General features: G+C 43.0%; 1 protein-coding gene across 2 annotated transcripts in view; it reads left to right on the forward strand.

Annotated features, from left to right (window-relative positions):
• Positions 1-1,413: 1,413 nt before the first annotated feature.
• The window catches only part of LOC116397751 (phosphofurin acidic cluster sorting protein 2), a 43,632-nt gene continuing 30,908 nt past the window's right edge, over positions 1,414-14,137 (forward strand). The window contains exon 1 of one of the 2 annotated variants that reach the window (XM_031873508.1): positions 1,414-1,747. In XM_031873508.1, coding sequence (XP_031729368.1) covers positions 1,533-1,747 — 215 coding nt within the window. In that variant the 5' untranslated portion in view covers positions 1,414-1,532. The remainder of the gene's footprint in view (positions 1,748-14,137) is intronic. The other variant, XM_031873515.1, reaches the window with a different exon arrangement.

Consider the following 14,137-nt stretch of genomic DNA (forward strand, 5'->3'; position numbering starts at 1 on the left):
CCTTGTCGTACCTTGCCACACATATATTGATGAATTCTACATAAGCCTAATCTTGTTCAAATGTATTGTTTGAATGAAGAATAGTAAGCTGAGGAATGGCCCATTTAGAAATTGCATCACGATTTGCCATCATCATTATTATAGCAGCAGATGTTGCCACTGTTCCAGTCTGGAAGACTAAATGCTGTCAGGTGCACAGAGTTGCCTAGCAATGATTAAAGATGAGATTGCTTACACTCACGGCATTTCTTTGCAGCAGCGACCATATGTCCCATGAGCTTGTAGAGAAGTGTAGAGTTTATTAGCATATTTCACCTGTGGGTGTCTCTGTGAGTCAATGGTTTACCGCTTTACTGAAACTCTAAACAAACAGTTGAAAAGAACAATGAAGCAAAGGTGAACCTGACAACAATAATGATTTGATAGAAGTATTCATCACTATTACATAATAACAGTGATTGTACAAAACACAGTAACAAAATTATTTGTTTAAACAGTCAGTTTAAACAGGCTCACACACGTTTCCCAACCCTCCTGAGCATGTCAAGTCAAGTCAGTTTTATTTGATTCCTTATAGTCACAGTTACTGTCAATGGCTTTCACAACACCGGCATTTTGAGGACAATTACTGAATCAAATGTGTCATCGGAGACTGATGATGAATCACGAATAACCATGCACAACACTATGTGTTCATTGTGTAGCCAGGTATTTTCATTGCAAAAAAAAGGACCAGGAAAACAACTGTTTGTCTTAATCCTTGACAGAAACGCAACTATGTCAAAGTTCTACTACTCCCTGAATAACCAGTTTGAAGAGCATTTACATTAAGCTATACTGTATTTGCACTATACTTTACCTCTCCACAACAGCTTACAGCAGTACACCTACATGGATTTAAAACTAAATGCTGCATTCATGAGCACGAAGAACCAAATCAACTATAGTACCCCTGCATGTGGTTACAATTTAAAATCCTTTCAGTTTAATACACTTGCCTTTATTTGTGTGAGAACTGTTTGTCTCATAATAGGGCATGTTTGAGTTAATATGCTCAGCTGTATACAGCACGATTGCCACTTTTAGAATGTTGTTGGTCTGGCATGTCTGTGCATCCAATGTAAGATTTTATTATGCATGCCCAATCTTCTTTATTAACAATTCACACAGCCAACAAAACAAATGATGGAGGAGGGAAATGAACAAGGCTGTGGCCTAGCTGATTATTTTCTGTAATATACCACCTGTAATAGCTACGCAGTATTTCCCTGCGTGTATCCGTAATCTTTACATGTAAAGTGAGTATAGCGTTGTGTTGTGAGGCCTGGTTGATAGTACAGATGTCCCACCCTAGAAGCTGGGACGTGCTGCCCCCTATCAGATCAGTAGTGGCATGCTCCGCCCCGCCTATCAGCATCTCCAGTCAGTGTAGAGGAGCTGGGAGTCTGGAGGAGCACGAGCAGGCAGCGCAGACTTCAGCGGCTCGCGCGTTCGTCCGACACTCAAGAGCTGCTCCCCAGGCAGTGGAGGTGATGATGGCGGCGGCTGTAGAGAGAGGAGGCGTCCGGGCCGCTTTCCTGAACCCGAGCAGCGGCGGCGGCGGTGGACCAGCACCGACAACCCTCCCGACCGGAGCGTTAGCCGCCGGGGCTGTGGTCCTAGGCTCGGGCTCCGGCAGCATGCCTGTACCCATGAACCTCTTTGCAACCTGGGAGATAGACCGATCATCCCCAAGCTGCGTACCGAGGTAACGTTAACAGTTGTGTCAGCGTAAAGTACCACACAGTGTTTACAAACCACCACGTCGTTTAATAAATAGTAGGCTAACGTTGGGCAAACAACGCCCTCGTTGACTGTAACGTTAGGCGAGAGTAATGAGCTGCCACACATTTCCAAAACACTGTTGGGCTGGATTACTAGCAGGCTAACTAGCAAGGTGGCTAATGCTAAAGCTACCTAGCAAGTCGCACTGGTGTTCGAGTGTCTCTCATGTTGCATGCTGCAAGCATTTGACTCGAATTTAAATTTTTTGGCAATAACTAAGCAGTCGGCCGCAATGGTCAAGGTGATGTCTAATGTACATCATCATTTTAGACGTGGTCTCCAAGTGTGCACGTTGTTTTGTTCACAGTTGGTGTATCCAATTTTATTCCGACCGTTATGATAACTAGCTAGCGTTAACAAAAGTTCAGCTAACCTACGTTAGTTTATTGGTCAGAGCGGCTGCTGCTCTTCTGCTTTGTGGCTACGTTAATAAAGCTTGGGAATACATTACATTTTCCTTTGTCCACGTAGGCCCGTGCTTGAACTGATTTACGGAATGCATGCCACCTAATGGCAACATAACTATCTATAAATACAGTGACACGGATGCCGTTGGGCTCATAACTAGCAAACATCCTTTCCATCCTTTTAGAAGCACTGCGTGTCGCGAGCTGTCAGGGCGGCCAGCTGCCTGTGCAAGTGAAGTCCTCGTAATGTCGTGTTTCGGGTCTCATGTTTTGCGGGCTTGTGTTGTGTTTATGTTCCTATGCCCCTGCGTAGCTTCAGGGTTTGGCCAACCGGTCACACTCGCATAAGACTAACTCAAACAAAAACCTCGGATAGTGTTGACACAGCAGCTGGTTGACATGCAGAGAGTAAACTGTTTTGATCGCCACTTTTTGTGTACGCAAATCACGGTCACCCGCATTGTCCAGGTGTTTTTCAGTTATGCTCTGCATCAGTATTCATTGTCAGTGAGCAGGCACTGATGCCACCTGACCAGAAGCCTCTCGGGAGCTGTGGGCACATTAATCAGCTTTGACCTAGATCTGTTCCACTCATTGGGAGAGAAGTGGGCTGGCAAAGGGGAGGGTTTCCTACACAGTCGATGAGCGCGTGCATGTGTGCCTGCATGAGTATGCAAGTGTCAATGGCAGCATAGCATGTGGAAAACATGGATAATTTAAAGTAAATCTTTAAAATCTCCGTTCAAATATTGTTCTGTTTTGCGGGTGGAAACCCAGCTGATTTGAAGCCAGCCAAAATGAGAATGTGAGCGTGTGATGTGATGGCGTTGCTCTCTAATTCGACAGCTTTATTGCCATCCCTTTTTTGTGACCTCAATCTCACGTCTACCATGACAAACACTATGAAGATCCATGCCGTTTGTCCTTGATGGAATGCTGAAGGTTTCAGAGCTCCTTTCTTTCAACACAAACGGATAAAAAAACGACGTACAAGCAACTACAACTGAGCAATCTTCTAATCACCGTATCCATTAAATGTTAAGACTCCTGGCAAGCAGAGGAAGCTGGAGACATGTCGGTACATTCATGTAGTGTGCCATACATAGCGCATTGATTTCCCATATTTCTGCCTCTACACTACGTGCATATAAGGTGCTGTATTAAAGATGAATAAGGACAAGGATGACAATGGATTATTAATGAGGCACAGTCACTAGTCATTGTTCAGCACAAGACTGCAGTGGCTGCCTGAGTTGATGTCTGGGGTAGCTTGTTAGATCTGATGTGTAACGGTGTAGAAGTGGCAATGATGTACGACACAATCGTTTATTTAGGCTAAAGAGTCGTAGTTTTTGTTTTGACATAGTGGCTTGAAGTAATTTGCTAACTCTATTTCTACCTTCTGTGTTTTTTTACGCAACTGGTGTGAAAGGGCTAGCGTTGAGCCCAACCCCCAAGGCCTGTTTTGGGGATTCTGCCATGGCATGCTTTCATGGGCTGGGCCATTTTGTGTGCAGCTGTTTGCTCCTCTGCTAGCCTTTAGCAAATGTGGGTGTCCGGCTAAGGGGCAAGGTTTCAAATGAGGGCGTCGGGCTTTTAGAAATTGACAGTTTTTGTCATTGTAGTACTCAACATCTCACACACAGCTCTGGTTAATATGATGCTGTATTTAAAAAAAACAAAATCATTAGTCCTCCTAAACCCCTGCTGACAGGCACAACTATGGCACTGGGCTGCTAAATGACTTATTTTTCTATATGTTCTGACTGTTGCACAGGATCAAGCTTGATTGATAGAGATATTTGTTATATCTGTTATTTACACAAGGAGTATTTTACTCTTCCACTTCGTTATCGATTGCTTGTTATATCTCAATGCCATAAGCTGGCAGATAAAATGTTATTGCTAAGTGTGATACAGTATTTGACTATTTTTCCCCCTCCGGCCGAATGTTGTGCTTCCTTAACAGGCCTGTCGGGGCAGTTGGATTGTTTTTGACTTCCCTGCCCGCCAGCCTGCCACCCTCCAATGTTTCTAATACCATGTGGTGTTAGTGATACAGCTTATTTCTTATCAGCAAAGTTTTTTTTCCTTCTTGTGTTATCCATCTTCTAAATATCTGGAGGGTGTGCTGGGAGCTAAACAAATTGCTGACCAATGCTTTGGGAATGTTGCTGAAAAACCAAAGACAGCTTTGGGATAAAATGCACAGGAAGGATACAGTATATGTATCCGGGGTTTAGCAGCCTGCTCAGGAATCCAAAGCGTCTGCATGTATCTATAGCAAGGCACACATTAAATGGACATGTGCAATCGATGGATGAACGTATTCGTTGTCTTTTTTTCTTTGCTGTGATGTTATACTGGTGACACGGTGATGTGCAAGTCAAATGTATCTATGTCAACTTATCTATTTGTTGAGGGAACGATTTGGTATTTGCAGGAATGGTACTAATGCAAAGGTCAGAATGGTCCTGTGTTTATCTACGAGCGATAGAGAATGTGTAGCAGCATGTGAGGGCTGGCTTCTTACCAAGTTCAAAGATCTTTTACAACTTGGTGCCAAAAGTCGTGACCTTTGCCCTCATCACTAACATGACGGGGGGGCAACCTGGTAATTGTGTCGTGTTTTGCCGCTCAACGTCACCGGGCTTGATTGTTTCCAACATGGTTGTTGTTTTCACGCTCTGGAAATATCTTTGCGTGACATTTTCAGTCCGTGGTATTTTTTTTTTTTTGCTACAAATATGTGTCTTGTCTTTTAAGTTTGACCGTCCGGGTTCAGAGAGGGGAAGAAATAGCAAATGTTTTCTCTCAAGGGACGACATCAACAACATCTTTCCTCTTTTCCTCTGACGTTTATCTCTCGAAGGCAGCAGAGCATCCTTCTTTCTGTCTGTTTGGTTCATGCGAGTCCCGAGATGAACTTGTTCTCTTGTGAGTGGCACAGCTTTATCTGGATAGTAATTGAGTGTCCTCTGCAGCCTCTGGTCAGATGTTTGTTTTCTTCTACCCCAATCCTGTGTATTGGATCAGATGGATGCGTGCTGTCTGTGTGTGTGTCATCAAATAAATAAGGAAAACAAACTCATGCCTGGACTGGACTGCCACATTATTGTGTCCTATTTGTTCTAGGTCAGTGGATATAGGGCTGAGGGCTTCATAACTCTTTACATGTACCGTATGCTGCGATGCACACAGCTATTTATAATATCCGGAAGGTTGAATTGTAAGCATGCAATCTCCAATATCATCCCTGGCCTTAATCTCTTTGATTTAATGTCTTATTCTCTGCATGTTCATTTTTAAAACTCAAAGATGAAACCATTAAATCAGGATGCAAATAAAGGAGGCTTGTCGGTCAAAAAGGATGAGCTTACTGTCCCCTTTCAGCCCCTCGCTAAACCCTCCATCTCAAGGCTGGGATATTGTTTCTCCTAGCGGGGGAGCTGCAGTAATCTGATTTCATAACAGGAAAAGAAGAGCCAGTAATCCGATGCTGCACACAAACACGGTCTGCGTAATCCACCGCTTCCTTTTGCAATCATAAATAAGGCCGGTCGGCCTTCTCCGGTGCCCTTCAGGATTGTGACATGGCACTCCGCGTCCGTCTGTGTCTTGTTTTACAATCTTTGTTCGGCCACACCGTCTCTATCGATATCTGATGCAGAGCGTGTTGGCACAGGAATGTCCCTCTTACTGTGATGTCAAAGTCAAACATCTCTTTGGGGCCATGTCACTGTTCCTCTCCTACTTGATGAGAGGTTTTTTTTATTTAACGCTGAATTTGTACGCTGATTGATTTTGTACCAGAATACAATTACTGAATGTTGCTGATGATGAACTATACTCTTCTTACATTGAACAGTTACCCCAACAGTTAATTGACATTATATTAATGCCCAGAAGCCACACTACAATAAAAGCATTGGACTTCAGGGACAGGAGTTTGATAGATACCCGCACCACGGATAAATGAAGATGTCCCACTGTAGATCATTTCACTTAAAAAGATAACAAGACTCATTGAAAAGTAGCTGCAGCTCGAAGTTTCAAAGAAATGATAATGGCCATGGAATTTAAAGCTGTAGTGTATTTGCTTTTTAATGGTAATTTGTTTATCACCACATCCATGGTATAGGGAACTAAATGATTTTGGGCTATTTAGTCGTTTTTTTAAATAAAAGCGTTAAATAAAAGGTAGGTCCTTCTTCAAATATGTTAGTAGGGTTTTGGAAATATGAACCGATAATTGGTGCAGTTCCCCTTTTGTGTTGCGCTATCCTTGAACAACACGAGCCCTAACTCGACTACATGCTCCATCAGGCTGTTCACACACTTTCCTAACAGTAGACCAATCAGCACCCCCCCTTTTTTTCATGCTCACTCCCACTGCCTGAAATGTGTCAAAATTCTCTTGGTTTCCTTCCCTGGCTTCCTGGAGGAGGAGGAATTTCATCGAGAAACATTTCACATTCCTGGCTGCTAGAGGGGCTGCTGGTGCAGATGAAGCCGGGTTGACTGTGCTCTGCCCTCGGCCCCTCTTTTGTTTTCTACCTGCTCTCTGGGGAGGGAGGGCAGGATCGGAGTTGTGGATTGCCCAGCCTGTTGAAAAGTTGTCCACATTTGCAAATGTGCTGAACACTCATGTTGAATTCCTCACAAAAGGGAAGAAAGGTTTTGTCCCCCTCCCTGGACCTCAGAATGGGAGAACGGCCAGATTCGTTTGTGGGTGGATACCGGGGGTCTCTGCTCGTGAAGAGATCCAACAAGTGAGGCGAGGGGAGCTGTCCTCTGACACGGGGAGGATCCTGCCTAAATAATCACTTTGGGGACAATGTGTCTCTCAGCTCATTTCTCTCTTGTTCTAGCTCTACTTATTTCCCACCTCTCCCATTCAGGCATTTCCTGAGCTGCATGTGCCAGCAGCAACACAGACTATTACTTCAGATACAAAAACAGCGTGGCGTGGGTGAACGAGAGCACATGACACAATCATTTGAAAACATGAAGCATTTTCAGAATGGCAGTCGGAGCCCCCTGTGCCGCATTCTAGCAGGCTCTACTCTAGTAAACAAACATAGGTGGGTTACCAAATAGTTTCAAATGAAATGGTGAAAAGCGTTGTGTTTATCCCGCTCAGTCAAATGGGGTTCTTTTTAAGGACAAAATATATTGCTAGCCCTATTCACGGAGCATTTATTTAATCTCGTTGATGTGCTCATAAACCCAGTGGAAATGTTGCCCTTGTCTTGGCTAAATAACACCGGGAGGAAACAATCAACACCATGCTGTGTGGTTGAGGACATAACAGTCCCTGGAGTGTCAACTCTCAAATAGCATTGAGCTGGATGGCCTGCCCACTTGTCTAATCACAGATTAAGGCATCTGAACTGTCTGGAGTCCTCGTTTTTCTGCTCATGTTTCCTTTTGCTCAGTTAGCCCCACACTGCATCTGTGCCACTCTTCTCTTTTTTGATGGTTTCATGGACAGCAATTAGGCTTCGTTCTAGACTTAAATGAAACCCAATAGATATGTTCACTGGGGACAAAAAGCATTTGGTCTAGGACTAGGCTTTAGGGCTTGGGTGAGTGTACTCCACCAGAACTAGTTCTTAAGAGCTGCTGTCAGACCATGTGGGAAATTGAAAGTGTTTTTCCAAGCAGAGGACGGAGGACATGAGTCCTTTTAATGCGATAAGATATTCAACCATCTGCCAGTTTACCAGCATAAAACTGGCCCCTTAATGCTTATCCAGAAATATAATTTTTGGGAAAGACCGGAGTTCATTTTACTGCTTTTAAATGTGTTTCAGTCTGCCATACTACGAAGCGCTGCGCTGAACTTTGGATGGGATTCTCAGTAGGAAACCTCAGATTGTCTTGCTGTTTGATTCACACTGGTTGGCTGTTTACCCATTTGGAGTGGGGCCTGTCTTTAAAACTAAGCAAGAGAAAAGCTGGCTTACTATTTTGTTTTTATTTTTTAAATATTTTGCACCTTCTCTTTTTTGTAGCTCACAGTCTGTAGAAACAATCTAGCTCTATCTGTCCGTCCTGATGAAGGAGTCATGTCTCATTTCTTTTCAGATGAAAGCTTCCCGTCTCTACGGCGGCTCTTTTCAAACTGTAGAGCGTTTGTTATTTAGAAGCATACTGTTACTAGCTTTGGTCATTACTCTGACCTAATTAGCGTCACCTTGGCTTCACTAATATTAGAAGTCCTGCTGCAAAAGGAAAAAATACAGATACTGTGAGGAAACTGGAGCTCGGATACATTCAGCACATTAATCATTTGGACATATTCAGCCAGGGGGACGTGGGCTGGGAGGAGGAGTCGGAAAGCATTTTTTGGCCGCCGATCACCGTTGCTCTTCTCCAGTAATAGTGCCAAAGCAGTATAATTACATGCGACAGCTGTTTTAACAGCTGCATTGATGGATATTACAGCAATGGACGCAAGTGGCAATGCATAGCTTGTTTATTAGGTATCCTTCCTTCTGGGATTTTTATTTTTGTTATCTCTTTATCAACAAAAAAAGCAGAATCATATTTGCTGATGCTGACCATTGTACGTGTATTGATTCCACAATTCCCTGTTCACAGCGGCCCTTCATTATTCTTTGTGGAAGTGTTGTCTACTTTGCAGAAAGTAGTTTTGAGTTGGAGTCCAGTTGTGAAAGGACTGTTTGTCAGCTGCAGTGCAGCAGGTGTCATTGGCACAGGTAATACACAGCAGGCTGTATTCCGAAGGCTATTTCTTCTAACCTTGGTTCCGCATGCTTCCGTAGTATGTGCAGTAACCTCTTTACCACAGAAGTAAATACAGATGCATGACAGCTGTTTGTCTTTGCTCACAGGCAAATGAGGGTGTCGGGTCTATTCTGTGTAAAATCACTGATGAGAGCCGAGAGATGGATATGATGGCTGCATGAGTTAAAGGGCAGGCTTAATCCTCTTTGATACGCCATATGGCAGCATGAAATATGTATAGTGAAACTGGATTGAGCCTTTGGATAAAATGTCAGCCATTTAACTGGAAGGCAGCACCTTGTTTTGCTAATTTTCACACCCTCTAACGAGGTGAATGGGATTAGGTGTTAGCTGTAGTCTTTGCTGGCTCTTAGATTTCAAACAATAAGTAATGTTTTGATTTATTCAATTTGATTTTTAGCCAAATGTGATTCCGACGTGTGAAACCTTCCAGGGGTCAATGCAGCTGATAGGCAGCATCTTTTTCATTGCATTTTAATCCTTGCCCAATCCAGCCTATTCATCAGAGCTTTTTTTTAAAGATGAATCATTTTCAGCGATTTTAGAAAATGCTGACGTCAGCAAGCTATAACTACTGTACCCTGACATACTTTTACTTTTTAAAAAAAATTTTTTTTTAAACATTTCCAAATAATGGCTGAAATGATAATCACACTTATTTTGCTCAGTATTCAGCAAAATTGTCAAAATATTCTTTATTCGTCTCTGGCAACTAAGTAACTGTTCTGCAATTTAAAATTGACTTCATTCGCATTAACCGTGTATACACTTTACAACCTTTGCTACAGGCAAAGGAGTGTTCCTAGCAGTATAGGACAACCTTGTCACCTCACAGGTGTCGCCTGTATCTGTTAAACTGGTTACCACAGACTCATTGTGAAGTCATTGCCTGCAACAGGCCTGAAGTTGAAGAGGACGCATAGCTGATCTTGTCAAGGTGTCTTACTTTTGGCTCCGAGTTTGCCTGTAAACATGTCACGTCTGGCCTGATCTCGTCTCGCACGGCCACCGCAAACACGGGCCCGCTGACCTCATCAGTTTTGCGGTCGACGGCGAACAAAAGACCTGTCTAGCACTGCGAAAACGGCAACAAAGGACGACAGCCACGTACCGAGTTCCTGAAAATGATTGTGAGGTCACTGACTGAGGTAATGAATGCAGCACATGGTTGTATTTGCTATTAAAGAGGCTGAGAGTGTTGAGAAAGAAGCAAGAAGTCATCTGATAGTCACATGTATCTTTCGTTTTAAGACTTTGTCTGTTAATTTGGCGTCTGTAGAACTGGGAGACTATCTTTTTCACAGCGAGTGCTTGACTTGATGATGAAACATGGGTACAGGTTCTCCCTTTTATTGGGGAGGGAGGGGTGGGGTGTCATTGAACACCAAGCTTCTTTTTTTTTTTTGCCTTTCCTCAAACGACCCTTTTCCTTCTGCCCCGTATTTCCCAATAGGAAACAGACACACTAGCACACCCTTCATTATCAGAGAAAAGTCTACCTCCCACACAACAAGAGCATACTGGTCAGACCTCTGAATCACACTCCACAGACATGGCTTTCTTTTTATTTTTCAGATGGGCGTATGAGGGAAAGCACAAGCTTAAATCACTAAACAGAAATAAAATCTGGCACTGAGCTCTAATGCACCATCCCTGTGTAGTATTACATAAAAATGTGCCGGTAATCCCGTCAACAGTCGATTGTGCCACACCTCTGGGAAGCCTCATGACCACAGAGTTCACAAAGACCATATTACAGAGTATTATGACGGATATGAGTGCAGCTATTATGTCCTCTCGCATTCTCGGAAACAACCGGTTTATCTGCTCCGCAATCCAATTTTTCTTTTCGCAACACGTCCCTCTGGCTGGTTTCCTACCCGACCGATGACACCTGTCCTGTCCTGCCTTCCCATTGTACCAAATTGCTCTGTCGCAGCTCGTGCGTCTGCACCAGCTGGGCCAACAAAGCTATAATCCATCCTGGCAATGACTGGGCAAAAACTACACGTTGAATGAGGGATATGAAAAGGCTGAAGGGATGTTGTGTGGTTGCATCTTAATTACCAGAGCCAGATGGAATGGTTTTTGTTTATCATTACGTTCAGGTTTTTGTACAATTTTGTCATCTTTTTACAGTTAAGTGCCAAAGGCTCTTCATGGGTTCATGATGGGGCCGCACCAACTATAATTAATTTATGGTTGCTTCATCTCTGTGCTAATTTTCTCAACGGAACAATTAATCTTTATCTAACTATAAAGCAAGAGTCTGTCTGTCCTGTCTGTTCTGTCTGTCCTGTCTGATCCTCCGATCTACTTCATTCTAACGGTAAAGTCTGGTGTTTTTTTCCCGTGAACCAGACTGTAGGTCTATTTCAGCTGTGTTTCTGACCCCGATTAGCCGCGACTCAGGTGTGTGACGCAACTATGTCATGGCAGGTGTATTGCTCAGGACCCGAGAAAGCTCATTGTTGGGTGGGACATTGTTTGTACGAGTAGTTCTCCAGAAAGCTGCAAACGCCACAGGCCAAGCATGCAGCCCATTCTGAACAGGCATGTTTTCACGTGCACTGCATATCTAAATATCTAAATGGGGAAAAAGGTTAAAAAAAAAAAAAAAAAAGTACTCGTCATGGATTTAGATCTGTGTGTAGTTTGCTTGTTCTTCCTGTGTGGGTTTCCTCCAACAATCCAAAGATAAGCAGCGTTTAGCCACAGCTTGGCTAAAATACGGCCGTTGGAATACAGTGAGCATACAGGTGGAGAGTAGAGGCTTATTTAGTGCATGTAAACATTTCCAACAAGAAAAAACGTAAGATGAGTAAGGCTTTTTGCTGCAGGCCACCTTTCAAGCCTACACAGGTTTAGTGTTTGATGCTCACATCATTTAAGCCTACATAACATTGTCTACATAATGTCTACATAACATTATAAGAACTCTGTTTAGCTTAATCACATAACTTCTGGCCAGGCTTTGAGCTGGCATCTCAATACAACATATATTGTATTGTGATGTGGTTAATGAGTGCACACCATCTGTTGTTTTGCATTGAAAGAATTAGTGCCTGATGGGAAATGTTCATTGTTACAAGTTTAGAAGATTAAAGGATATATTTGTAATGTCTGTCTCAATTTCTGACCTCTGACATTCAGCAATGTGTTTGGCAGAAAAATGTCAAAACAAAACAGACCTCTTTGGCACATCGCCGTCATATGAAGGTTTCTTTCTTATCCAAAGGTCTGGTCGACTTCAGTCTCAGTCTGTTCTTATGGTGACCATTAGGTTGTGAATCACACATAAACGTAACCGTCACAGAAATCAAGCGATGCCAAATTAATCGTTTCCTCTTGTTCTTTGTGCACCCCGGTCACGGCCTCTTCCTCCTCCGTCACTGTGAGCCAGAGAAGATTTCATTCAGGGAATTAAAGCCCAACCAGCATATGGCCATCTGGCAAACACAACCAGATATTTGAGGGCTAAAATTCCCTTTGCATGCAAGCCTGAGTGCAGGCTAAGCTCCTATGGCACTTCCTACTGTGTGGACCTGTTAAAACTAATCTATGCAGTCTTTTGGATTTGTCTTCATCGCTCTGAATGGAGATTGGCTCCTGAATTACTCTCCAAATATCTCCATTTCTTTGTCTAACAACTGTGAATTTAATAACCAAACCTCGAAAGAGGATGATTTGTGCTTTCTCTGTTTGTTTACAATATGTCAGAAAGTCTATGAATAAAATGTCAAATATAAAGAAAGGAAACTTGTGTGTATTGCCGCCGGAGCAAATCTCACTGGCTGCATGGGCCTCACCGGGAAATGGTTTGCCCCCGTTTTTCATGTCGGAGAATAAAATATTCAGAAGAGATAGCTTTTAGACCAGCATACCCTTTATTTGGTCTAAATTATGCAACTGGACATGATCAAATAATAGACTTATGAAAGAACAAAGTGCTATGGCTTTCCTCAGCAATGCCATGACTGGAGAGAAAAGGCTTTTTTTTTGTTTTGTCAGCCCCCCTACATACAAGCCAATACCATACACAGCCTCCTTAAGAACTCCCTGCAGAGCATTATGTGAAAGCATGCTTTATGAAAAGAATGTGACCGCCTTCACCTCTCAAACAGAAAATAGGAGAACCAGCACATTGAATGCACTAAAAGCATGACTTGAAGTCTTTTTCTTTCTCTAGCTTGGAAGCCCCCCCCAGCACATACCAAACATAGACGGTGTCTTTTTCATTCAGCCCTGTTGTTACATCACTCATCCTCCACTTCCCCACTGCTTTGTGCTGCTGATAATTGCCGTGCAGTGATCCGAGGGCATGGAACTGGCAAAACATCAACGAGAACGCTGACCAGGGGGAAAGAATTACAAAAGTGTGTTTTAGTTTAGGCTGCATACCATTCAATTCAAAGGGTTTCATGGGGTCTCTCTCTCTCTGTGCCGTGCACATTCATTTTCATGTGAGCGACGTATCCCTATTTAATTTTTTATGGCCCTATGAATGTTCCGATGTTAAAATCCCTGCTACTAATTCTTCAATCTTTCCAACTGAGATGAATGAGAACGTATTTATCAATACTACCGTTGTGTAAGCAGCCACATCTCAAGATGTGTCTTTGTCTGCTGTAGCTGCTGTCTCTTTGTAGGCTCTTGAACTTAAGGGTGTTTCCATCACGTTATTTGAGATGCTGCTGTCACTGGAGTGCTCCAGAAATAGCGTAGAGATAGTAGTACTCTTACACGCCAGCATATCTTGGACTAATGGCTTTGGAGGATGTTGACGTAGACGGGATCTGTGTTGCTTGTTAACACCAGGCAGACAAGAAAAAACACTCCTGAGTGATGATTTATTGTTTTTTAACACGGTAAGCTAGACTTTTTGGAACAAAAAAGAATTTCTGTCATCTGAACATGGAAACATTGAATATTTATAGCTCTTAAAGATTTCCTTTTTAGAATATAAAAAGATCTGTGAACTGCCTCTTTTTATTTTGGCTTTTTAAAAGCAAGTAACCTCTGTGATCTCAACGTTGTCGCCTTCATCTTGAATGATATTCCCTCCGTCACGTCTTCTAAAAGCTGAGGCAGAGTGCCGTGGGAGTTGATTTCAGATCTGGGTTTTACATTTT

Source organism: Anarrhichthys ocellatus, unplaced genomic scaffold (genome assembly GCF_004355925.1).
Source record: "Anarrhichthys ocellatus isolate YVR2014 unplaced genomic scaffold, GSC_Weel_1.0 scaffold3, whole genome shotgun sequence".
In the NCBI taxonomy this organism is placed as follows: domain Eukaryota; kingdom Metazoa; phylum Chordata; class Actinopteri; order Perciformes; family Anarhichadidae; genus Anarrhichthys; species Anarrhichthys ocellatus.